Source organism: Pristis pectinata, chromosome 19 (genome assembly GCF_009764475.1).
Source record: "Pristis pectinata isolate sPriPec2 chromosome 19, sPriPec2.1.pri, whole genome shotgun sequence".
Classification (NCBI taxonomy): Eukaryota; Metazoa; Chordata; class Chondrichthyes; order Rhinopristiformes; family Pristidae; genus Pristis; species Pristis pectinata.
In genome coordinates, this window is record NC_067423.1 from 30,542,140 (window position 1) to 30,569,896 (window position 27,757).

Below are 27,757 nucleotides of genomic sequence, written 5' to 3' on the forward strand. Positions count from 1 at the left end.
ATTTCTCACTCAAATGCTTCACTATTCCAATGAGAGTGATGCATCAGGCTGTCCATAAGTCCCTTTTTTGGAGCAGTTCATTTTCCTGCTCAAAAGTCACAAGATTTAATAAGTTTAAGACCAAATACTGTTGTCAGTTGCACGTGATCACCACACAATACAGTCCACCCATGTTTCTGTTATAGGATGAAAGATATCTCCACATTAATAGCAGAGTTTGCCCATTAATCCACTGTACATTTATTGTAATTGGGAGCAGTTTTCATTTTTGTTCACAAGTATGTGTGAATTCTGTCTTCATTAGTATGAAGGCACGCAAAAGACCTTTCTTCCCCAACCCCCACAATCGATAGTCAGTTCACATTCACCTTCACTTGGTGCCAAGTATAAACAACCTCTAAACCATCACTAAGAACTGCAGAAACTTCCACAGATGAAGTAGGTGAGTGGGTAGATTGTGACTTGTTGTGCTTCTGGCACCACTTACATGGGGCTTCTGAGGCATGGACTTAAGATTCTCGCCACTACCCCAAATGCTCCTCCTCTACTTTGAGTGGGCATTTCCAGGGATCACTGAGGACAATGCATTCTTCAAGGAGGCTACAAGTACATCCTGTGTCTGCTTGGTAATCTCTTCCCAGAATGGAGCTTGATATCAGTTTTTGAACTCTCATGTTGTGCATGTGAATGACAGAGCTGCCCAACACAGGCACTGAGTGTAATCAGAGCTTCAGTGCTGGGAAATAGTCAGCAGGTCAGAACTCGAGGACTTCTGACCCAAAACCTTGACTCTGTTTTCCTTCTGACAGATGTGGCCTGAACTGCTGAGTTTTTCCTGACATTTTCTGTTTTAGATTTCCAGCATCTGCAATTTTTTTGATTTTCAGTGCTGGGGACGTTGGTTTGCCCATTCTCCGAATTTAGAGACAGCATTGGTAGCATCTTTCTAGTGCCTCAGTGCCTACTGCAGGTAGCCCATCTCTCAAAAAGCATCTAGAGGGCAGGAATCACCACAGCCTGGAAGACTACAAGTTTTGTGCCAGGTCTCTGGTGTTGATTTTCAAATCCACTTTTCCTTAAATCAACCCTAGGCTTTGCTGGCACATTTCATTTCCAACATCTCACTGTGAACCTCTGTTGTTGGTGGGCAGTGTGGTGCAGTGAAGACAGGCTGGTAAAGGGCCTTCGCCTTGTGGATGTCAAGATCCACCCTCTCGTATTTCAGAGAAAACATTAATAATGCCTTGGAGCTTGCCCTGTGATCATGCATTTTTGCAAGTGTCTGAAAACTGCAGTTCAGCCAATGGCTCTGGACTGCAGTGGCCATAGCTGGGACAATTTCCCATTAGTTCTTAAGATTAGGTGCACTTCTGTAGAAAAGTTCAGAATCAGATTTATGATCACTGACATATGTCCTGAAATTTGTTGTTTTGTGGCAGTGGTATTGTGCAAGACAAAAGACAAAAACTACAATAAGTTACAAAAATAAATAAATAGTGCAAAAGAGGAATAATGAGGTAGTGCTCGTGGGTTCATGGAACGTTCAGAAATCTGATGGCAGAGGGGAAGAAGCTGTTCCTGAAATGCTAAGTGTGGGTCTTCAGGCTCCTATACCTCCTCCCCGTTGGTAGTAACATGAAGAGGGCATGTCCCAGGTGGTGAGGGTCCTTAATGACGGATACTGCCTTCTTGAGACACCACCTCTTGAAGATGTCCTCAATGGCGAGGGTTGTGCCTGTGATGGAGCTGGCTGAGTCTACATTTGAGCTCCTCGATACACCTTCCGCTTCAGATGTGGAAAATGAGATTGTAGTTTTGTGTCCGAAGTTCTTCACTACTGCCTCAGTGTAGTAACCAATGTCACAAACCAGCAACAAAAGAAACACACTGAGCATGATTCAGTGTTAAAAACTATTTTATTAATCACTACTTATGATAATACGTAAAATAAAAGTAAAAATGTTAGTATGTTAGAATTCAAAAATGTTAAACCTCGAACGTTAACCCCAAAACTAAACTCTTCGTGTGTGTGTGTGACAAAGTCCAAAACTTTCAGTTCCGGAATGGTTCTTAAAGTTCAGTTCCGCAAGCCATAAGGTGAAACATGAGCAAGGGCTTCTTCAACAACCACCGTTGTCTGAAGATAAGATGTAGATGTAGAAAAACATAGAGAGAGTACATACGAAATCCAAATGTTCCACGATGGAACCCAAACGACACTTCAGTGTTTACTCGGTAGTGACTTCCTCACCCCGAAAAGCATCCGAACCGTGGTCGTCCACATACAAATACCTGTTTCCTTCTACAGGTCAGCAACAAAGTGAACTCCACCGGATTACTTCCAACTTCCATACATGGATTTCAGTGGCAAACACAGTTATTGTTTCTCATCCATCGATAGAGAAAACAAGCAGGCTGGTGTCTCTCTCCCTTCTCTCTCTCTCTTTCTTCTTCTTCTTCTGACTTCTTCAACAACGTCATTACGTCCTTTATCTTCTATTGACGTAAGCACGCCCCACACACACACTCTCTATCTTAAGGGGACTTTCACTGAGTCCGTAACACCAATGAATTAATGGGAATTGCCATCTGGTATATTTGCTTATATCCATCATATGGCTCGTTCACCAAGAGTTATTATATTTAAAGAAAATGTTAATTACTTTGCTTCAAATTCATTTCCTCTATCACAAAATTTCATTCCATGTCAAACAAGGTTGCTTCATTGCCCCAATACATTCCACAAACTTTCAAGTTTGCATCATGGTTAAGTTCTACAATGTCTACATTATATATGGACTTAATACTACTTATGTCTTGAGACAGAATCTCATTTTACAAATTTAAACAGGAAATCCCCCCAGAACTCTGGTCCAATTAGTGGGCTGAAAAAATAGTTAATTTTAAAGCTGTATTAAAAAGTCTAAACTTCAGCATTGAGTTCTATAACTAACTTTCTTCAATCCAAATTAGCAATTTATGCTATTTTAAAAATGAACAATGAATGTTTAGTGTACCAACCCAAGTTCAATTATCAAAATATGAATGGATTTTGATTACACTTGCTAAAATAATGCATGATTCACAAAGACACTGATGGTTAGTTATTGATGGTATTAAAAAGGAGTTACAAAATTTTGCAATGCAACGCAGAATGCAAAGTTATTTACTGGCAGCAAAGGGAAAAAATACTGCGATAATATAGGACTGAAATTCATGCACATGGAAAAAGGAATATGAATTATAAACAAGTATACATGCGGTAGTCAATTCATAATCTGGATCTTAATGTCTCCCTTCCCTTCCCAAAAGGTACCTCTACTGCAGTACAAGCTCATTGTGTGCAGTTAGCGTTCCAGCCACTGCACTCTTCTGGGGATCACCACAAAACCCAATGCTCTCAATGTATATTTTCCAGCAGGAAATTGCAGAATAGTGATTAGCAAAAGGAATGCAAGCAGATGTTTTTCAAGCTTAAACATTTCAAATTAAACTATGCATCCCACTCAGTGGATTTCAAGTTTGGCAACAGCACAATATTTAGTGTAATTTGTTCCATGTTTAAGACCCTAATGAACCTTTGCAGATGGGATGCAGTTATCAGTTTCCTTCTACTTATTTTAACCATTTGTGACCAAATAATCTCCTTTTACTGTCCCACAAGATGAAGGAAAGCTCATTTCCACACTGGTTCTATGGGCTCCCAGGTGACTCACAAGACCAATGTGGGACCATATACTGCCACCAGTGGGGTAGGTGGTGTACAGTGGAGTGGATACTTTAGGTGGTGGTGCACCCCCTCCTTCAACCTTTATGGCATGTGTGCTTCCAATCAATGGACTTCAATGCCATCCCAAACATTCCTCCTCCTTGGGCCAGAGATTCCGACAAGTCTGAGGATATTACACTTTTTCCAAGGCTTTAAGAATATCCTTGAATATTTTCCTCCATCTACCTGGCAATCTCTTACCTTGACAGAGCTTGGAAAAAACGATATGTTGTTCGAGTCTGGCATGGAAATGACATGGCCTTCTCAGCAGAGCCATCCGAGTGTAACACTCATTCGCTTATCCTTCCAGTGCACATAAACAGCATTGGAGGTATCACTCCTGTTTAGAGGTACACTTGCTGTAGATTGTCCATGATTCAGAAGTGTTCAGGAGGATAGAGGATTAGTGCTGTCCACTAGAGAGCAAGATTTGTGCTGAAGCCTTGAGTGTAATTAAGTAAAGTCAGAGTGATAGAGTACAGAAACAGGTCCTTTGGCCCATCAAGCCCACATTGACCATTAACCACCCATTTTACACTAATCCCATTTTTTATTCTGCCTTCATTCTCTTCAAATCCTTCCAGATTCTACCACTCACCTACACACTAGGGTAATTTATTGGTCCATTGACCAACTTCAAATTACGATACAAGAGGAAACTGGAGCACCGTGAAGAAACCCACAGAGTCACAGGGAGAACTGAAACTCCACTGACAGCACCCAAGGTCTGAATTCTGCAACATCTCAGTTCTGGTGCACAAACAGAGTTTTTAGCTAATATACTGGCTACAGAACATTTGCCAAAGTTTTCACACCAAACACAAACAGCAAATTTAGAATGAAAAGTGCTCATTAGCTACACCTTAAGTTCGATAACCAACAAGAGTAGCACATAGTTAATGACTCCAGCAAATTACCACCTCACTACTTCCATGTTTAGAATTAGACCAGACCAAGCATGGAAGCCATTCCATCCATCTTCATAATGTAAAGGACAGCAGTGAACCAGATGGGTTCTTCTTGCAATCCCATAGTTTTGTGGTCACTAATATTCATTTATTCTAGATTTACTTAATTGAATGGATCCAAAATTTCTCCTCCTGCCACCCTGGGATTCGAACTCTTGCATCCAAAATCAATAATCCAGGATCTGTAGCCCACTTCCATAAACACTACAAGAACAGAGGCCATGAAAAATGGCACTGCTATACATCTTAATGAGATGTGCACAAACAAAACATCGTTGCCAAAATGTGACTTCTGCAAATGGTCATACAACTTCCTTGTGTGGAAATAATTTCACAGCTTGCAAGTGATTAATGTAGGATTCTGTAAGCACAGCCAAAGAGCCAGCCTCCATAACCACCTGTGCCCCATTCACTTCCACAATATGTAATAAGCCTCACGGTTGGACTCATTTGTACCCATTTTTTAAAATTGCATAAATCATACACAAGCCATCTCATGCACATTTTATTGCAAATATTTCCCACTTAAACAACATACATTGCAAAATTGGAACTGACACAATTGATCCCAGCACATCACCATTTGGGAATAGGATGAAATTATCCATGTGCTCATTCCTAGCTTACAAATAATATTGAACTGACTTGCATTTTGTATTTTCAATGAAGGAACAAATGGGCAAAGAGAAATGAATTGAAGGGTCATTGTAGCACTCTGCAACAACGTGCACAAGCTTTATTTTAATATATATTCTGTGTGCACTTCACCCATCATTGCTAGATCTCACTTATTGCAGCTACAAACAGAGATATGCACTGGGAGCTCTGTAATGTGATGAGCCCTTTCCTGAGGATCAAAGATGGCATGGGACTTGATCTGTGCCAATTAACTGCAGGGATGGCACATGGCCACACAAAGAAATGTTCCCCCTTTCCCCAGTTTTACTCACTAATAATAACAGCCCTTTATATACTGCTGATGAAGAGAAAAAGTGTTAATGTTACTGATGTTTATTCCCTTGAAATCATTTTGCACCTGTCACAAATTCTCAATGTACTTACTGGTAATACACAAGACAACATGCATGCACAAGACAATGGGTAGAAAAGAAAGATGTTGGACAAATATGGGCAGAGTATATAGCCAGCCTCAGTAATTCTGTAGTCTTCTCAATAGTCTTCCTGAAACTGATGACTTTTGAGGGACTTTGAATGCGCTCCTCTGAACACTTGCAATAAAAACTCAGTCCCAACTCCCATAACACTGTTCTACTGTGAGTGCCAATGGAGAGAGTTCTTCAAAGCAGAGACCTCATCCCCATAATTCTTAGTGGCAAAGACGTGAGAGTTATATTCTCTTCAGGAAGCTGCTATTAGTAATCATGCACCATATAGCAAAATGCATTCCCAAAATAACAGCAAAGGACTTGGGTGTCTTTCCAGAGGATGGAATTGCAAAGTAAGTCCAGTTACACGGGCACAATCTTGTTAGACAACAAGAATGTTCTGAATAGTTCATCTTAAGAAATAGAGGCGTTAAACAAAGTAAAACAAATAATTACAGAATAATGATAGAACTGAAAGGTTGCACCTGAAAACAATAAAAAGCATGTCAGGCAGCATTCGTGGAGGCAAACAATCAGTTGACATTTTGGGTTGAGACCCTGCATCAGGGCAAAGTAGCATAAAGGATAGTTCTAGAGATATTCCAATAACTCCCACCGCGCCTCCCCCTCCCCCCCCCCCCCCCCCCCCCACCAACCCACCACCAGAATGAGGGAACATAAAATTCAGACAACTACAAATAAGTCAATTAATGGATACAATAGGAATATTCTTTTGGCTTGGAATGATGAGAAAATGGAACTCATGGAACTCACAAGTACAAATTAAGGATTTAGAGGAGGCTACATAATTAAGAACAAGAAAAGGAACAGAAAGATCTGTTGACAGATAGAAAGGGTGCGAGAAGGCTTGTGTGAAGCATGAACAGTGGCATGGAACTACTGGCTTGATTGATCACTTCGTGCTTGAATTACTTTGTAACAAGCTTGCCTTTCTTTAGTCAGCCTACTCAGAAACAACAAAACACATACTGACAAATTCACTCACAGAAATAAATGCGTTAGATCTTGGTTATGAGGAACAGTCAGAAGATAGGAGAAAAGTCCAATGGATCACAAACTTCTAATAAAATTTGTTTTGGTGGAGTTGATATCTAAAATCTGAAAAAGTGCCCATTTACTTCAAATGACTCTCTAAATTCTTTGGTATTTTGAAAAGTACAAGAAGTTCTTTAAGGTCACTGATCACTAATAAAAATTCAGGTGTCCACTATCACAGAAGCCAGTTATATTCACTCTGGTGTCAAGGTTAATACAGCAAGGCTACAGGACAACACCCATAATGGTTCAAAATAAACTGCTGGAACTCAGCAAGTCAAGCAGCATCTGTGGAGGCAAAAGGGATGCGCCATTACTTCAGGTCGAGCCCTGGCATAAAACTGAAGACTCACACTCCAAAATCTTTTCACCCAATAGCCAAGTTGTCCTAACATATTTCACAAATCCATAGGCAGCCACTTAATTGTACTAGGAATTCTACCTACACCATATGCATTGTAATCTACATTGGATAGTAAACATTGTCACTCATACAAATAAGTATCAAAGTTAGATGAAAATACTTCCAGTAATCTCCAAGTAAAGATATTTGGAACATCAAAAGGTAATGTGTACTCAATTTTCTCTTGATCATATATTAGATTTGAAAACTTGAAAAAACAGAACATACTAAATACAGTGCAGCATAGAAAAACTAATTCTGTATTACTTTGAAGGTAGAATTGCAAAAATTAAGCATTTCCAGCAAAAATTGCAGTATTGTTTTTAAATATACACGCACTTCAACTATGTGAAATTCCATTAAAAAAATGAAAACACAAGATCAACAACCATCACAAAACCCATAGGACAACAGATAGTAAAGTTTTCATAGCAATGGACAAGTTACCAATATTTACTGAACCAACGTGTCTGGGAATTTTAGTCAAGAGAAACCACAGATAAACTTTAACATTCCATGCACAACTACTTACTCAAACATTCCACATCAGGATCTCCCCAGAAGAATTCTTGGCAGTCACTGCAAGTTCGTCCTCCAAATCCAGCCATGCATTGACATTGCCCTGTAAACTGGGGGAAAAAGGCACCATATTCTATTGATGGTCATTATTTTTAGATAGATAGATATCTTATTAGTCACATGTACATTAAAACACACAGTGAAATACATCATTTTGTGTGGAGGGTTCTGGGGGCAGCCCACAAGTGTCACCATGCTTCTGGTGCCAACATAGCATGCCCACAACTTCCTAACTTGTAGGTCTTTGGAATGTGGGAGGAAACCGGAGCGCCCGGAGGAAACCCACGCAGACACGGGGACAACGTACAAACTCCTTATAGACAGTGGCCGGATTTGAACCTGGGTCGCTGGCACTGTAAAGCATTACGCTAACCACTACACTACCATGCCTGCTTATACTGTTTACCTATATACAGCAAAGAACAACAAAGTGTAAATGGACCAAACAGTAGCAAACCTCAAACTTTGGCTAATGTTTAAGTTTAGTAAAAAAAAAGTTCTAATAATGTTTGCACTCTTTGGAGTTAATCTTACTGAAAAATACAAGCTTGGACTGTTTTTGCGTTGAGACAGTATGGACTTGATGGCCCAAATGTCATGCTTCTGTGTTACAGCTGTTCCATAACTATCGTAGCAGTGGATTCCCAACAATAAACAAGGAGTTTTATGATTAGTTCTTAAACTTCCCTTCTCCTCACCCTTGCCACCTCCATCATTGCGTAGCACCATAAATGACTGCTTGCTTTAGTTTACATTTTACAACTTTGCACAAGGATCTCACACTGGTTTGAATTCCCTGTGTAAAGGAACACCACTAACCTGCCACATGGATGTTAATAGTTAGGCTCGTGATTGTTCCAAAAATCCTCTCCAAGATAGAGTTAAAAAAATACTTACATATATTTGGGGCCTTCACATCCCTTTCAGGATGCCCCAAAAAGTGCTTTCCAGCCAATGAAGTAAATGTTCAATAAATACACACACCACTATAACTAAAAGATGCTCAAGGCCTAACTTAATATTTACAACTGTTTGAAAGATCCTTGATAAAATTTTCTGAGTCTTTGTCCTGTAATCCTTAAAAATGTAATGAAGTTTTTCAAGACGTCAGTACCTTTAGGTCCAAAAGAGATTTCTTTTTAAAAAAAAACAGAATTATTCTCACCTCATTACAAGATGATGCACGTGAGTGGACTTCATTACAGTTGCACAGTTCACAACCTGTTCCACTTGCTAGCTTCCAGGTATCAGGTGCACAGTGGTCACATGTTAGACCAACCACATTGGGAAGGCAAGGACACTGACCAATGGTTTGATTGCAATGGCATTCATCTGCAGAAGGGCACTGGGCCTGTATTGTACCCAAGTAATTACAGACACACTCTAAAAAATTAAACCAGAAGCATACTTATTATTCAAATCATAAACTATAAATATCAACTATTCTGATGTGCAAATTATTCTGGATAAGTATATTATCTAGCTCAATGAAAACAAAGTACAATTTGCAAATGTTAACATAAATTGACATAAAAGTGTGAGGTGTTGCATTTTGGAAGGACATATCAAGGTAGGACATACACAGTAAATGGTAGGAAACTGAGGGGTGCGGAGGAACAAAGGGATCTGGGAGTTCAGATACAATCCCCTGAAAGTGGCATCGCAGGTAGACAGGGTTGTAAAGAAGGCTTTTGGCATCCTGGCATTCATAAATCAAAGTATTGAGTATAGGAGTTGGGATGTTATGGTGAAGTTGTATAAGACATTGGTGAGGCCAAATTTGGAGTATTGTGTGCAGTTCTGGTCACCTAACTATCGGAAGGATATTTGTAAGATTGAAAGAGTGCAGAGGAGATTTACAAGAATATTGCCAGGTCTTCAGGAGTCGAGTTACAGGGAAAGATTGAACAGGTTAGGACTTTATTCCTTGGAGCGCAGAAGAATGAGGGGAGATTTGATAGAAGTTTACAAAATTATGATGAGTATAGACAGTAAATGCGAGTAGGCTCTTTCCACCTATATTAGGAGAGATATGTACAAGAGGACATGGCTTTAGGGTGAAAGGAGAAAGGATTAGGCAGAACATTAGGGGGAACTTCTTCACTCAGAGTGGTGGGAGTGTGGAACAAGCTGCCATCTGACGTGGTAATTGCGGGCTCACTCTTAAGTTTTAAGAATAAATTGGATAGATACATGGATGGGAGAGGTCTGGAGGGTTATGGACCGGGTGTAGGTCAATGGGACTAGCAGAATAAAGTTTCGGCACAGACTATAAGGGCGGAATGGTCTGTTTTCTGTGCTGTTGTGTTCTAAATTATTATTTTTGAAGTGGCAGCAATCTTGCCTAAGATTGTACAGACTTCTGTACAATGGTTAAGTCTTATTCCAGATTTGAGAAAGTAATACAAATTTATGGTCTGTGCAGTTAAGCGAGGTGCACAATTTCCACAGGATATGAAATGGAGACACTATTCAGGTAGAGTACATATTACAGCAGTCATTTCTCCTTCAGTCATCAACATAAACAAAGTAACATACTATTCAGCTGAGTCCTTTGTGCAAACTGGCTATGTTTAGCTAAAAGTGAGCATACTTCAAAAGTAGTTCACGCAATATGAAATTATCTTCCTTGTAAACTGACATTACTAGGGGAAAAAAGAACAAAGAACCATCATTATGTCAAATCATTAATTCTGGGGGAGGCAGTCATGATTAACATAGGGCCAGAAAGCCCACTGCTACTTTCTTGTAAAAACTGATCTGCTTTAAAATCCACAACAATTTACAAGACAACCAATTTGTTCTTTAGGCTAGTTAAACTGACACATAAAAAACCAAGTCATTTACTTTAGTGACTTCATCTCACTCTAATGTTACAACCTCCCTCAGCTCTGCTCCCAGTTTTTATCCTCAGGGCTTTCGTTGGTGCAGTGTGCATCCTTTGCCCTCGCCCTCCCCCACCCCACCCCCACAACAGTCAGAGCCTCTAGCCTGCTGTGCTGTGAATTAATCAGATTTCAGTTCTGTAAACATCATCCAGATTCTTACTGTGTGACTCAGGTATCAGAAAAGAGGCTAGATAAACAGCTAAAGAGAATGCACACTCAGTTTCTGCTGGAGAACTGTAACCCCAGGTGATCATTTTAATTACTTCATGCCTGAAGCCAACAGATGGCCAGGAATGATTATTTTCCTCATTATGTAATTCCCTCATTTGCCTTTGACAATCAAATGCAGAACCATCATCAGGAGAGCCATTGAAGCAAGTAGCCAAGGAAATTTTCAAATTATCTTATCACTGTGTTCTGAGATTTTAAAATCCAAAAAGGTGTTTATTGCCAAAGTTTATATTTGCCTGGGGGTTGTGAAACCATAGGGAACAAACGTATTGATCTGATGATAAAGTGAAAGAAGGTATGTTTGTAAATCTGACCCAAGGGGTAAAAAGAACATTCTATGCATGTCATCCTCAGTCCCTTGGGAAACTCAGTTGAATTTGTCAAGGATAATTAAAAACACCATTAAAAACAAGGAAAACAATAAAAAGATTAAGATGATAAATCTACAAGAGTTTATAGATATTTGTTTGCAGCATCTTCAATCAACATTTTTAAAATTAAAGGGGATAGTTTAATTCTTTGTCAATTGTGTCATCAGGAACTACTAAATGTTAACAATCAGTAGAGTTGATTCCTCCATGCCATTTACTCTGATGCCTCCTGTGTTGAAGATTATCCTGAGAACAAAGGCCGGGGTATCAAAAACATAGGATTGGGTGTTAGCTTACTTTTCACTCAAAAAGAAAAAAAGACTTGCATTTGAAAAGAATGTCTCTTAATCTTTGGATGCCTTGTATGCATTATGGAAAACAATGTAATAAAGGAAATGCAACAGGCAGATTGTGCACAGCAAGCCCACACAAAGAGTGATGTGATAATAAATAGGTAATCAATTTTTAGTGACGATAGTTGAAAGATGCATGAGGAAGAATTCACCCATTCTTCTTTAAAAGAGAACTTTAGGATCTTTTATGTTAACTCAGAGGTCAAATGAAATCTCTGTTCTTAAATAAAGACAGGATATCTCACAATACTGCACTCTTAGTATGACACTAAATTGTTCTGTTGAAGCCTCAGGACTAGGATGTGAACAACCACCCCTCAGAGGTTGACCAAAGTGAAGCACGACAATTAAAGGATGATCAACATCCAAATATGAGAGTAATTGAAAAGAAATGCTTGACGTGGAGACCATATGTGGTTTCTAGCCATTCACCTGACATCAGTAATAAATAAATTATTGGAAGGTATTCTGAGAGATCTGATAAACAAGTATTTGGACAGCAAAGGCTGATTAAGGATAGTCAGCATGGCTTTGTGCGTGGTAGATCGTGTTTAACAAATCTTGTAGAGTTTTTCGAGGAGGTTACCAAGAAAGTAGATGAAGGAAAGGCTGTGGATGTTGTCTCCATGGACTTTAGTAAGGCCTTTCACAAGGTCCCACATGGGAGGTTTGTTCAGAAGGTTCAGATGCTAGGTATCCATGGAGAGGTTGTAAACCGGATTCAAAATTGGCTGTGTGGGAGAAGAGAGTGGTAGTGGATGATTGTTTCTCAGACTCGAGGCCTGTGACTAGTGGTGTGCCTTAGGAATCTGTGCTGGGGCCATTGTTGTTTGCTGTCTATATCAATGATCTAGAAGGTAATGTGGTAAATTGGATCAGAAAGTTTGCTGATGACACTAAGATTGGAGGCGTTGTGGACAGCGAGGAAGGCTTTCAAAGCTTGTAGAGGGATCTAGACAAACTGGAAAACTGGGCCAGAAAATGGCAGATGGAATTTAATGTAGACAAGTGTGAGGTGTTGCATTTTGGAAGGACAAATCAAGGTAGGACATACACAGTAAATGATAGGGCACTGAGGAGTGCGGAGGAACAAAGGGATCTGGGAGTTCAGATACATAATCCCCTGAAAGTGGCATCATAGGTAGGCAGGGTTCTAAAGGCGGCTTTTGGCATCCTGGCATTCATAAATCAAAGTATTGAGTATAGGAGTTGGGATGTTATGGTGAGGTTGTATAAGACATTGGTGAGGCCAAATTGGGAGTAGTGTGTGCAGTTCTGGTCACCTAACTATAGGAAGGATATTTGTAAGGTTGAAAGAGTGCAGAGAAGATTTACTAGAATATTGCCAGGTCTTCAGCAGTTGAGTTACAGGGAAAAATTGAACAGGTTAGGACTTTATTCCTTGGAGCATAGAAGAATGAGGGGAGATTTGATAGAAGTTTACAAAATTATGATGGGTATAGACAGAGTAAATGCGAGTAGGCTCTTTCCACCTAGATTAGGAGAGATATGTACAAGAGGACATGGCTTTAGGGTGAAAGGGGAAAGGTTTAGGGGGAACATCTTCACTCAGAGAGTGGTGGGAGTGTGGAACGAGCTGCCATCTGACGTGGTAAATGCGAGCTCACTCTTAAGTTTTAAGAATAAATTGGATAGATACATGGTTGGGAGAGGTCTGGAGGGTTATGGACTGGGTGCAGGTCAATGGGACTAGTGAAATAAAGTTTCGGCACAGACTAGAAGGATCGAATGGCCCGTTTTCTGTGCTGTAGTGTTCTATTCACAACATGAACTCAGGTGATGAAATAACCAGTTATTTTCAGTCTGCTGTTCCTTTAATATTCAGATTACCTATGACTATTGCTTTTTTACCAAAGGAACAAGCTTCTGATCTTGTCGAAAATTAAGCATGTAACTTAAAGACAACCGCACCCATGCAAATCTGCCGCACATCTCCAGGTGATGTTAAATCTTCCACAAGCTGTAAACAAAGCAGCAAAATTGGCACAAATGAAGCCATACATTATTGAACAGGTGAGCAAACATAAAAAGCTGCAGAATTCTGGAATGGGTGACAAGGCATATAAAATATCAGAACACACTGGAAAATAGAATACTGCAGATATCACATCCAAAATAAAACAAAGAATATTGAAAATACTGATGAAATTCAATTAACTTGAGCCTGTTTCTTTCCCAGAGACGCTGCCTGACCCTTACAGCACCTAAGATAATGAAGCCTTTAAAAAAGGTGTAATTCATACAAGAGAATAAAAGCAAACTATGTATTCTGCAATTCTTAATTCTGTGTAGTTTAAAAATGTTTTGCACATCTTACTTATGCAGTTCTGTTGCACAGCATTCCCATAATAGCCAGGCTTGCAGAGGTTACAGCTTTCACCCTCTGTATGATACAGACATTTAAGACACTCTCCAGTTCGCTTGTCACAGGACTCTGGGTCAGTCACATCGATATTTTTGCTGCACTGGCACTCCTGACAAAATCCTCTGGTCTCATTTGGGTTACCGTAAAACCCAGATGCACATTCATCACATCTAGCACCTGTCAGGTAAAAGCATTAAATTGTTTTAAACAAAAATACGAGAAGTCATAGCCAATATGACTTGCATGCTGTGTTAAAGTTACATGGAAACAGATGGTTAATGTCAATCCTCAACAATACAAATTGAAATTTTGCATTCTCTGTTGCCATCTCTTGCTACCAGTTCATAAATTTTTGATATGATTCTTGCCACAATTGTTAACTCTAGTTCTGCATTTCATCACCTCTCAAATCCTTGTGAGATGATAAAATACTCCTCCCTAACCCTTACATTAACCAACATCCCAAGTTCACCAGCAGCATAATCCACACTGCTGGCATATCCTACCAAAAAATGGAAGCTGAAATAAGTATTAAAACTAACTTTTGTTACATGCAGTCAGGGAAAAAGACAGTTTAGTCACAATGGCCAAATGGCCTTATGTACAGGGCTTCCTTCGATTCTATGATAAAGGACAGCTCTAGAAACAATGATGCATGTTTATGCACACTTTAGGGCAATTCATTTACTTCAACATTCCACCTCAGTCAAAAATATCATTGTCAATGGTTTCAAACACTTGGTTTTAAAATGTTCATGTCCAATGATTTAGATTTTTATGTAACATTAATATTAGACTGGATGTCCGAAGTAACAACCACCTTTATTTTATCACATACCTGTGTATCCAGGTTGACAGAGGCAAACAATATTGCGAGAATAAGGATCCAGATAACAGCCAGTGGCAAACTGCCGTTCACTATCTGGCCCATCTGGGCAAGGGCATGGGCGACAGTGGTCACCTGACCCAAGTACAGGGTCCCCGTAATAACCTGACAGACAGCTGCAAGAGAAAGAAGAATGTTTCACTGAAAGCTGTTCAGTTACACGAGCTGCAGATATTTCACCCAGGATAACAAACACCAGTTAAAAGTAAAAGATACCATCAATACCTCTCACAATTCTGTCCACTCGTATGATCTCTGCAGTTCAAACATTCGCCAGTTTCCAAGTCACAATGATCTGCATGCCCATTACACTGGCATGGGCGGCAACTAGGAAATCCCCAAAATCCAGGCTGACACTGGTCACATCGTCGGCCGTAGACTCCTTCCTTACACGGACAATGGCCAGTCGCATGATGGCAAAATTCATAAACAGAACCTTCTAAATGACAGTCACAAGCTAAAAATTGAAATAGATATATAAAATTGTTGCTTTGATCTGAACAGCAAATGCATTTTTACAAATAATTTAAATTCACGATTAAATGCTCCTTTAGAAAAGTGCAATAATAGAAATCTCTGGGTCATCTACTTGGAAGGGCTGTTGCAGTCCAAATTTCCCCAGTGTTTCGTGAATCCAGATCTCCACTGATGACATTATCCCAAGTGGGCCAGGTTAAATCCTGGGAATGTTTGAGCTGACTGAAGTCAAAATTGTGCTACAACAACAGATGAAGGAAATCAAACATTTGGGCTTAAACAGAATCTTTAAATTTGCTTCAAAGTGTAAAACAATTGATGCTATGCCAGTTTAGAAAATTGCTGCTGTAACCAAAAACATGGTCAAAGGAGCAAGTTTCAAGTACCTTGACAAAAAGGGGAGTGGGAGTTGGAGAAGTACACATCAAAGGTGGCTGAGAGAACATCTGTCAATAAAGATGAGCAGGAGGGATGACAGAGCCTGGTGTTCGAACAACGAAAACTTCTTGAGGAAATTAATAGCTCGAAGGGAAGGTGAGAATTGTGCACAAGGATTGGAGGTGTTATAAAACAGAGTAAATTAGGCAGGATACCAGTAACAGGTGAATGAAACCCAACTTGTGAATTGTGTGTGTCATGAATGGAGAATGGGAAAATTAAAGAGGCTTTTCATTTAATAAATTGTTCATTCATGGCATGTGTCCCATCACCAGCATGACAAGATATAATGCTCATCACTAATTTCCCTTGAAATTCCCCTTGAATTAAATAGCTTGCCAGCACACTTCAAAAAAAAAGTTGAAAACTGATCAGTAGCTGGAATGAAAAATGCAGTTGCTGGAAATCCAAAACAGAAATAGAATGCTGGAAGTGCTCAGTAGTTCAGGCAGTATCAGTGGTGAGAGAAGTCTTGAAACATCAACTCCATTTCTCTCCCTACTGATGCTGCTTGACCTGCTGAGCACTTCCAGTATTTTGTTTGTGTTAAGAATTGACAGTGGTGAGAGCCTAGAGTCACACATTAGGCTCAAAGACATTTTCTTCCCCAAAAAGGCAGTAGTATACCATAAGTGTTTCCCTGGAAGTTTTATTGCTCTCATTATTGGAGTTGTTTTCCCCAAAATGCATTCCATCAATTACCAATTCAGCAGCTGCAAATTTGAACATGGCTCCAGTCCAGGCTTCTGGACTACTTGTTCAGTTGCTCAACCACTATCCTCTCATCCACTGTGCTTCTGATATTGCTGAAAAGGTGATCATGGATTAGACTTGGCCAACACTTTCTTCAACCCAACTCATTGAATTAATCCTCCATATAAACTAGGATCAAATACAATGGTTGTCTTATTACACACAAAGAAAAAAACAATAGATTTTTATCCAACTTTAATCCAGGCTGGATTTTCAAAGTTCTGAAAATTCTACAAATCAAAAGCTGGCAACCAGCAGGAACAATTTTTTAAGACTGTAAAGGTGCCTTTAATTACAAAACCACTTGAGAAAAGAGTCAGAAGAGAAATAGCTTAACTTCGAGCAAAGTCAACAGAAAACAAAAAGAAAAATAATGGACTCTCACAAGCACAAGAATTAAGAGTAGGCCATCTTGCCCTTTGAGCTTCCCCTGCCACTTATCAAGATCATGGCCGATTTCCTACCTCAGCACCATAATGAAATATCCTGAAATCTATCAACCTGTTTTGAATGAACTTACTGACCGAGTCTCCACAGCACTGAAGAAGTTCCTTCTCATCTCTAATTGGTCTATACCATATTTGGGACTATGACCCCTCAGCCTCAAGAAATATCCTCACCGTATCCAGTCTGTTGAGCTCTAAGGATTTTTGTAAATTTCAATGAAAGTTCCTCTGCTTATTCTAAACTCTTGAGAATAGAGATCTAGCTAGTCAATTCATCATTAAACTCATCAACCCTGGAACCTGTCTTATGAATCTTCACTGTACTACATTAGTACATTTCTAATATTTTGCTTTAAAATGCTTTTTAATATTTGCTGTATTTCAATCATAGGTTTTGCTTGTAGTCATTAAGTGTCATTTCAAAGAGTTTCTTTGTTTTAAGTTAAACTTTCGTTAGAAGACCTCCTGCAAGCCCTACCCTGTCTCCAACTCATGGACCGAAAGCAAGATAGTATGAACTCAACTGAAATCAACATCTCATGCAAGAATGATCTGTAAAGCTCCTCACAGACATCTTGGAAAGTAACTTTTTTATTCCCTTCTCCCCCTCCCCCAAAGGAAGAACACATGACAAAGGTGAAAAAAAAAAGCACTGAACAATATTTCTCTAAACGTCCAAGAAAACATTAAAATGGAGAAGGACTAAATACTACTTGCACGATTTTGCTAACTTCTACTTACGTCTGCAGCCACTAGGGCCAAAACCATAAGTGGCAGGAGCACATCTGTCACAGTTTCTGCCAACTACGTTGGAGCGACACTGACACTGTCCACCATTTGGATTACAAACAGAACTGAGAGAGCCTTGAGGGTCACAATTGCATGCTGGGGAGAAAACAAGCACATCAGGATATCTGATACCACAAGGAAACTATCACTTCAAATCAGAATTCTCTTTGAAATGGAGCAGCTCCAATCTACTCTAGCGTGTACTGGTCCCAAATTAATAACCCCTTAAGAGATTCGAAGAAACAAAAGATTCCCTTGAATCTTGCTCATGCCAGTTTTACAATAATACGAACAGTGGGGACTATTATGGGCTTCTGAGTCAGTGTATCACTCTTCTCTTCCGCTTTGATTATTTCAATCAAATTTTACTTTGCCTTAAGCACGGAATTTGAAATGCTACTTGAAAACCTAAGTACACATTATTTAAACAAAAGCCCTCACACACCAAATTCACATACCTCCTCAAAGCATTCCTCTAGAGTCATGACCCATAACTTTTAAACTATGCTCTTTCTATGAATACTGATAGCATCCCATTAAAATGTTTAAATATTTCTTCACGATGATGTCAGGCTAACTGGCTGTGTCCTCATTCTGCTTTACTTCTTGCTAAGTACATAAATCATTGACAACTTTCATTTTATGAAGTGAAACAAAACTACCATGGCCAAACTAAAAAAAATCTCAACTCAGCATGGCTCCTAACAACATTCACTTTAAAAAAAAACCCAAACACAACCAAAAACATTTGTTTACATTTTATATTAATACAGAATAAAATTCTGCTACAAAAAATCTTTGATATCCCTTAAACACAATGAGGAGGATTTACTAAATGCTTTTACAGAATCATGGAATTTTCAGCAAGGGGGGCCTTTCTGCCCACCTTCAACTTCCTGCTTCAAACACTAATCCAATTTCCTTCTTTGTATGAGGAAAGACTAGCAATCTGCAATGATGCATTTCATTGTTTAGTCACCCTTTGAAAAGAAAATTCCTCGACAACTCCCTTTTCAGCTTCAGTACCTGTACCACAACTTCAACCTCCACAGTTGCTGATTCAGTGACCAACTGAAACACATCTTTCACTACTTGTTCTTGAACAACTTGGCAACCTTAATGGCATCATCCTCTATCACCCTTGGATCTTTGTACAAACTAATTTTACACTATTAACACAATTTATAATGTTATATTTGGCACTAGAGATTATCTTTTCCATGTCTAAACATTCTTTCTGTAATGGAATTGCCCAAACCTAATCCAGTGCTCAAGCTGCAATTTAACCATCAGGCTAACTGTAAGGCTGTTCAAGACTTCACCACTAACCCCCATCCCCACAACCCCAAATGCAAGCAACATTCCAAGTCTGTTTAGGTGATCTTCCGTTTATACCAGTAGCCCACCAGTTCTCTCACGAAAACGGTTTAAGATAGGCTTACGCAGAGCTCCTTCATGGATTATCGAAGAAATACTGGACAAAATGCCTCTGCAGACATCAGTCATTGGAGTCTTGGCAACACTCTGACTGTTCTCCAAGCAGCGGTAGCGCTGGAAGGTATCCCACATGCTGTTTGTGACAATCTCGCCCGATTCTCCTGAAGAAAATATATCCAATGACCTGCAGTAGGGCATGAGTACAAGCTGGAAGAATATTTGAGAGTTGGTGAGAAAACATGAAATCATTCACCTTTGCAGGAAGCATTTGGAAAAATTAGCATATTGTCTAAATGAGGGAGAGGGAGAGGGAGAGGGAGAGGGAGAGGGAGAGGGAGAGGGAGAGGGAGAGGGAGAGGGAGAGGGAGAGGGAGAGGGAGAGGGAGAGGGAGAGGGAGAGGGAGAGGGAGAGGGAGAGGGAGAGGGAGAGGGAGCATAGCTGAGAAACAAATTTGTGGGTACATGATTAGTAAGAAACTAGTGTACAGCTACATCAAGTAATTAGGAAAACTAACAGAATTCTGTAATTTATTGTGAAGAGAACCAAATACAAAAACGAGGAGGTTATCCTTCAATTATATAGGGCAACAGTGAGGCCTCATTTGGAGTATTGTTTATGGTATTGGTATCCTTTGCAAGTTCAGAGGAAGCTTACTAGACTGATACTTGGACTGAGCAGCTTGTCTCATGACAGAAGGTTGGATAGAATAGTCTTCCATCAGCTGGAGTACAGAAGAATGATAGGGTAATTGACAAAACTCCTTGGGGTTTTGACTGGGAAGAAAGTGAAAAGGACACTTCTTCCTCTAAAATAATCTAGAACTATGGATTACTGGTTAAGAGTAAGGGGTCACTCATTTAAAATAGCCGAGGCAAAATCTTCTGATGCTCATGAGAATTTGGAACCCCCTTCCTCAAAAACAAAAAAGTGGAAACAGAGTCTTTGAATATTTTTTTTAAAAGGCAGGAGTAGATAGATTCTAGATTTTCAATGAGCTAAGGGGCGAAAGGTCAGGGTGAAGGCAGAAATGTGCAATTGAGGTTAATATGAGTCATTATCTTACTAATGGCACTAATGGGGCTGAATGACTTGCACCTAAATTCATATCTCCATACTATAATGTCAAAATGAAGAAGTGTGACAGAAGCATGTAAATTATAAAATTATTTTAGTAACATCCTAAATCAGTTAAAGCTCTATCATTAACTGTATGAAGCTGTGTTTGTGATTCATGGCACACTTGCCGCACGAGACAAAGACAATCATTTCAGCATATGGAGTTATTTACGAGACTTGCACCCCATTGAATTTTAGATATTTGTTTCCAATAATCATTTTTAGTTAGTTATACCTACCGAATCTATGAAGGTATAAGGATTCTCCATTTCATCATCCGAGGAGTATTTTGTTAATTCTAACCGGATGGTGTAGTTTAATCCTTTTTCAAAGCATACAGGTCGAGGCAGAACCACATACCTAGAAGAACATTATTACCAATACACACAGTTAGCCCAGCCCCTGTGGATTACAAGTCTCTCCTTATAAATCAGTTTAGCCACTTCCAAATCTATTATTCTTTTCCCCCTCAACGTAAGAATATATCAAATCCAAAACAATGAAGCAGCAAAAATATTTTATTTGTTCCAACCTGGATCCTGATGGGAGAGAGAACACTTGGTTGTCATCATCAGGAGTAGTATTCACACATCGACTGCCAGTATGAATTTCACCAGGTCTTAACACAATTATTTTTGCCTCTTCCCAGTTCTTTGGCAGCTGAACAAAAAGAATCACATCACATTCATGGACAATATTTTTACTTACAAAGCTATTCAGATAAGTATCTTGATAACTGTAGATTATTAACCTGCGGCTCATAGCGAATTAACACGTCATATTCCATCGAATATGGAATGTCATTTATGTGGAATTCTAGATAGGCTCCCTCAGGAACACGTCCAAATCCAATTCCTGTCCAGGTTGGAGAACGATCTTGTGGGTATTGTCGCTGTATTATGGTAACGCCCTGCAAAGAATAAATGCCATGGCATTAGTCTAAAGTAATGAACATCATAAAAGAACATCTTGCCTCAGTCCACAAATCTAACTTACTGGACCCAGGTGAGCTTCCTCAGCCTCGTGTGTGTAATGGTCCAGTGCAATAAAGTAAAACCCAGATTCAACCTCATTGCAGCGACGCCCAACCATATGCTCCTTACATGGACACTGGCCAGTCTCTGCTGAACAGCTACAGACAGGGGAGAAAAAAAAATAATTTTGCTTTTCACAACTTGTAACCAAATCTTTATGCAAGAGATCAAGTACTCCAGTTGGCATGCTTCAGCATCAAATGTCTACATGGACACCTCATTTAAACTAATGATTAATTTGCAAATAAAATTTTGTTACAACTGGCAAAAACATACACAAAAAGATTGTTCCTGAACAGTGTCAAATGGAAACTCAAGTCTGTTTTTGGCCCAGGCTGAAGTTACTCAAATCAGAGATTTCTCTAGCAGCATCATTACCACACAGACATGTTTTGTCAAATCTTAAATATTCACAATTTGTCACTAAGCAATTTTAATGCACATAGTAACACAAATTAGCAAATGCAATTCACTGTTCAGGATTAACTACAAAATGTTCATTTGAATACTCTGAGGACTGCTGATAGTTGAACAAATTTCATTAGGAGCGTCACTTCCAGAAAAAAAAGGATAAGTTAGGAGTAATACAGTTTATTTCCTTAAATGGTATGTGAAAATAAATTAAGCTTCAACTTGTCTGGCATTTATCACAATTATTGGAGTTAGCAAAACATTGGAATTATTCAGCAGGACCTGATGGCTGCTTCTTGTTCAAACTTCTGTAGTGATTATTAATTAGCTGTAAACTCAAACTTAGCATTGTAAATTATTAAGAAGCTCATCTTACTCATTACTGTAGGAGCCCCCTAGGTCACAGTCACAAGGGCGACACCCATCTAGATCATTGCTTAGTCCCCAATGCTGAGGCTGTAAAACAATAAACCATTTTAGTTTCAAGTTCATGACCACATTCAAGATGCGACAAAAATAATGCATGTTCTATCATGTGGTAGAACTCAAATCAATTCACTTGAGACAGTACATGAAAAGAATGTTTTTTTTAAAAAAAAATCACATGGCTGTTAAATACAAAAATGTCTATTTTGAACTCAATACAAGATCAGGAAAACAAGACAAGTAACTTTTCAGTAATTCAATCACTACAGTCTTTTGGCTAGTTCTCAAATATTGGAGTGTCTCATTATTTTTCACTAAAAAATGAGAGAATGTTTGAGTCAGCAATAAAAGCCTTCATAGTTTTGACAATGCAATTCAAACTTTGAATTTTGGGGTGGGGAGGAAAAATTCTGAGGTACTGTTCTATTCCAGGTTCTGGATTACATGTTAACCAGACCCTGCCGACTACTTCCCAACAGACAGTCAATAGCATTCCACATAGTGGAGTCTGAAAACCTACGGGTATGTTCCCCACTGCACTGTTAAATCAAAAAAAAAATCCATCAAATTGCACACTGCTCTCTGCACAACCCCTCTCCAACTCCCAGAAGCAACCCACTTTTCAACCTGCAGCGGTTGTCTAGTGAGTAGCATGGCCACTCCGCACGGAGACATAGGGCCCACAACTGTATCCCAGACAGCATGGCGAGTGTGAGCCTTTGCTGGGGAGTGGCAGCATCTACCTTGTGTTGACGGAGTATGTGGACACTCTTGTCTCCCTCTCAGCACCTCATGTTGAGGTGATAGATTAGTTTTGAACAATATTTTACAATTTGTTAAACTAAAATGGAAACACTCGAGTCCATCTTTCAAATCTTGTTCAGCAACTCTGAAGTTATTCCAAATTGAAAATATTTTTCTGGATTGTCATCCATCTGGTTTCCCATGTAATTGAGCAATGTTATAAAAGGCAAGAATCCTGTAATTTTTTTGTGCAAAGGATTTCCACTTTTGCTTTAATATTTCACTTACCAAACACTGATCACAGTTCCTGCCCATCACCAGACGTTTACAGAAGCAACTTCCTATTACATCATTACATGGAGATCCTCCAGGATGAGTTCCCAAATGGTTACAAGCACACGCTAAATGACCAAACAAAGCAATAGTCTCATTTTGCAAACAATCATCAGCAATCCAGACAAGGTTCAAAATAACTACTGTGGCAAGGGTAAGAATTTTAACTCTCAGCTGGCTGCATCTCACCAGAATATTACAAAATGAATATCCATCACTTTCTTTTTTCAACTTCTGGGCAGCTTTTATTTACATTCAAACCAAGATGAGGCACAATTAAGCATGCCAATTACTACTCTATACTAACTGTAGGCCCCAGATTGTGATTTTATGTGTATACCAAAACCACACTAGTTGTGGCACAGTCTAATACTAAAGTGACAGTCAGAGGCCTTTCCAGAAATAAACTCACATTTTAAGATTTTTCTTCACATGGGCAAGGGAATTACAAAGATTCTTTTCTCCCACAGTATTTCTGCCCACCTGCTCTCAACTCCACGCCCCCACCCACCCTCAACTCGGACCACCCACTTTGCTACCTCAAAGGCAACACCTGCCAGTTGGATTGACACAGAAGCCATAAACAGGTGAGCAATTGTCTGATGCTTGAGCTCACCAGTAACACCCAAATCAAGCTCCAGCAGTTCCATTCTTTCCAAATGATAGGCTTGGGCAGTAACTTCAGGCACAACACCAAGTTTTAATCCTCTGCAGAAACTTTATTTCACTGGCACTTGCTCCTCTCTAATTTTTTTTCTACTTTACCCATTCTTACTGCATTTGTGATTCTACATTTTACTAACCAACTTTCACAAGAAACAAGAGGAGCAATATACCAACAAAAGGAAAAATGTCAAGGAAGTTTATAATAAATGGATCTGGAAATTATTAACAAAACACGTGAAAAATGCTTGTTTAATTCATGTAATCACAAATGGTTTAATTTGCAGTTCTTCTCAAATCAGGGAAATGTATACATTTGACATGAGTTTGGGCATTTCCTCTTTCCTCCTCTTCCAAAGAAATATAGTATTTTTTGACAAATTGTTTGCTTCTCGAAGCCAAGCTATTAAGTGTAACAAATATTTTCTCCCTCAAGATAGCCAGCAACTGTACATTTTATGGTTCTTAAAAATCTTTTTGTGGCAGTTTACAATAAAACTCTTGCATTAAGGGGTTGTTTAATTACATCTGCACAAGGGAAATTCCTTTAAAGCAATCCAGTGTCTGCTGAGAAGACAAACTGTATTTGAAATCTGCCAGTAAAAGTTTGATTAAAACTGTTGCTATTCCAATTATGTCAATTTTTGATAAATTGCAGAAGTATGCAGATTTTCAAACAAGGACAATCCTGCACTGAAACAAAACTGTTTAACTGTGGCTTTCTTAAGCACATTTCTGCAATCTTGGAATCAAGCAATAGAGGCAGGATACAAAATTAAAATATGGAAAATGAACTATGCAAGTTAATTTTCAAAAACAGGTAACTACTTACGTTGACATCCCAGTGGTTCATCTGCACTTAGTCCGAAGAAACCCTCTTTGCACAGATCACAACGCTCACCCTCAACATATAGCTTACAGCGACACTGTCCTGCTATGAGATTAGCTGTCAAATCAGTGTAACTATCACAAATTCCACCATTCAATGATCCAGCAGGGTCACAGTTGCAAGCTGCATTAAAAAGATTAAAGCAATTTATATCTACGATATAACAAACTGCATTCAATTTATTCATTTACAAAGTTGAAGTTCACTTATTTAGTTGCTAGAACTTTTTTTAAAATCCATGTTCACAAGAATGGCAGCAATTTAATAACTTAATTATGCTCAACTCAGTTTTGCAATTAAAATATGAAATGACAAACTTTAAGGAAAATGACAATATGAATTTCTGACATATTAAAACCTCATCTTTGTATACTGAATATTTAATTTAAAATTTCTGATAGACTTTCAAAACACGGGGTAATCACTGTGCAAAAAACACAATTTAATCAGATTTATTGTGGAAAATACCTAAAAGCAAACATTCCATTTAAAACTTGAAGCATTCCACCATCAAGCGGATCAGTGTCATTTACTTCTTGCACAGGTCATGGTGTATCAAATAGCAGTACTTACGCTCACAGATGTCACTGGCACGAATACTTCGTTCTGGATGCTGGTAATAAAAAGGTTTGCATTGTTCACAGTGCTGCCCCATTGTATTATTCTGACAGCCATCACAAACACCACCACTGACATTACCAGAGGCTAAATACACAGCCATGTCAAAGTGACATTTATCAGCATGTCCATTGCAGTTACACCCTGAAATTTATAATACAGAAAAAACAATTTAATACATTAGATGACGTTCAAAATACGAATTAAGATCACAACATTAAAAATTCAACAGAGGATAAACTGTCCCGACTACCCAAGTGTTGGTTTTTGGCTACTAATCTGGAGGAGGGTGTTACATTCCAGTTATGCATAGCTTACCAGCATTGATAGGTTTAGGAGAACTTACTTTTGTCTGAATGAGGGTTCTTTAAAGTCCCTTGGATAGTTACTGAAACTCTCTAAATGTAGTAACAACCAAGATTTTAGGTTGTTGCAGATATTACATGATTGTAATAAAATCTGCTCTGGCTAAACAAAAAAAGTCAGATAAACAGTGTAATGGGAAGACTAGGGATGGAATCAAAAAGGATTGAATGAACCTTCATTCATTTTATTTGTAAACTTTACCAATGTAAAAATAAAGAAACATTCTAGAAACCCCATAAAATGTTACCCACAGTGCCTTTTTATTAGCATTCTCATTTTCTAAACAAGGTAGTAGCCCAGGAGGCACTACTTTACTCCAGCACACCATCCAACAACTTATGACTTTGTCACAACAACAAATGCTAACAAGAAACACGACAGCAAGGAAGCCAAGGAACTAGGGTTCTTATAAACCTACTTCCACCAATGGTTACTCAATTCTGAAAGACAGCAGGAACTATAGACAACAATATAGTGCTTCCTTTTGCTACAACTACAAATCACCTCTCATTTGAAAGAAAACCATCACATAACAAAAACTGATCTGCTGGATTCTGAAGCGAATTATTAATTCCTTATTATTACTAATATTGCTTTGTTTGGGGTTAAAGCCTACTAAGGATGCTACTATGGTTTCACTATTTTGCAGTATACTAGCTTATGCAAAAGTATTATTCACTGAAGTATCAGTTAAAACATCACAAAAGGTTGTGAGTTTGAACATTTCACAAAGTTCAAGTAGTGCTTAATTTAAGCATTATTTATTAATTTGCTTTTGTTTTTTTTAAGAAAACTGTGACAAAAATGTGATTGTTGGATTATTAGGAAAATGATCAAGTTATCCAGTGGTGCAATTACTTCTGTTAAATTGCCACTGAAGGATGGGTAGCTGTACATTGTGTGGAAAAGAAATCCAAATCATGTGGCATACTTTTCTCATTCATGGCATTGATGTGGTTTGGATCACCAGGAGTTGTGGCTGTCTATGGAACCTACAATTTTCTGTGAATATTTAGACTCAAAGAAACCCTGAACCACAACAGGAAACATGTTTGCTTTTTCCCTCCATATGGGTGTGGCAATTCACAATCATCCTTACTATTAGCTCAGCTCAGAACAATAAATTGAGTACAGATTGAACGCAAGGCTGTTTGTGTCTGTGCTCCAAGGATAAACTTGCCAGCTATTGGGAATCCTGATTATTTTGTTTTAAAGATATTGTATTTGCATTCCAGCGATATCAATGATGAAGATATTCATTATCAAGAGTGAGAATTTGATCTGAAACTCACTTTGGCAAGCATTGCTGTTGCGTCCTTCTGCGGGTTTCCAAGGTACGTCCTGGTGGAAATCTTGACACAGCTCACAGTTTAAACCTTTAGTGCTGTGCCGGCACACACATCGACCATGTACCTGGAAAACAAATGCTTCAAAAATCATTTCCTTGCTTGAAGAACTGTTTCAGTGATGTTTCTGCACCACAGGAAACAGGTCTGTTTACTATTGGCTTTGACTTCAACAGGTTCATTTGTGATCATTTAGTATTATTAGATTCAAAGAAATATGTATTTGAAATAGGCACACAATAACTTGAATGATGAAAGAATTTCTAGTAGCTCTCAAAATGTAGAATTGTAAATCGTAAACTAATTGCTTCATTTACCTTAAAATTAAAATCTACTAATCCCTGCTCACACATATACCATTAGACTCAATTCTCCCTGGTACAAAGTTATTTTCTCAAATAACTCAAAGGCAAGTGGGAAAATATATTAGGACATATGTATAGTTAATCAGCTACAGAAATTTTACAAGTGAGG

At 38.8% G+C, this 27,757-nt stretch overlaps 1 protein-coding gene across 1 annotated transcript in view; it reads right to left on the reverse strand.

Annotated features, from left to right (window-relative positions):
- Positions 1–27,757, reverse strand: part of lamb1a (laminin, beta 1a) — a 72,926-nt gene that overhangs the window by 31,110 nt on the left and 14,059 nt on the right. The window contains exons 8-23 of the mRNA XM_052033675.1: positions 27,230–27,350; positions 25,527–25,715; positions 24,897–25,076; positions 23,357–23,469; positions 22,275–22,354; positions 21,450–21,585; positions 21,205–21,363; positions 20,986–21,113; positions 20,693–20,813; positions 19,342–19,543; positions 17,852–17,995; positions 15,222–15,453; positions 14,949–15,112; positions 14,063–14,287; positions 9,047–9,264; positions 7,835–7,931 (exon numbers count right to left, since the gene is read on the reverse strand). Coding sequence (XP_051889635.1) covers positions 7,835–7,931; positions 9,047–9,264; positions 14,063–14,287; positions 14,949–15,112; positions 15,222–15,453; positions 17,852–17,995; positions 19,342–19,543; positions 20,693–20,813; positions 20,986–21,113; positions 21,205–21,363; positions 21,450–21,585; positions 22,275–22,354; positions 23,357–23,469; positions 24,897–25,076; positions 25,527–25,715; positions 27,230–27,350 — 2,509 coding nt within the window. The remainder of the gene's footprint in view (positions 1–7,834; positions 7,932–9,046; positions 9,265–14,062; positions 14,288–14,948; positions 15,113–15,221; positions 15,454–17,851; positions 17,996–19,341; positions 19,544–20,692; positions 20,814–20,985; positions 21,114–21,204; positions 21,364–21,449; positions 21,586–22,274; positions 22,355–23,356; positions 23,470–24,896; positions 25,077–25,526; positions 25,716–27,229; positions 27,351–27,757) is intronic.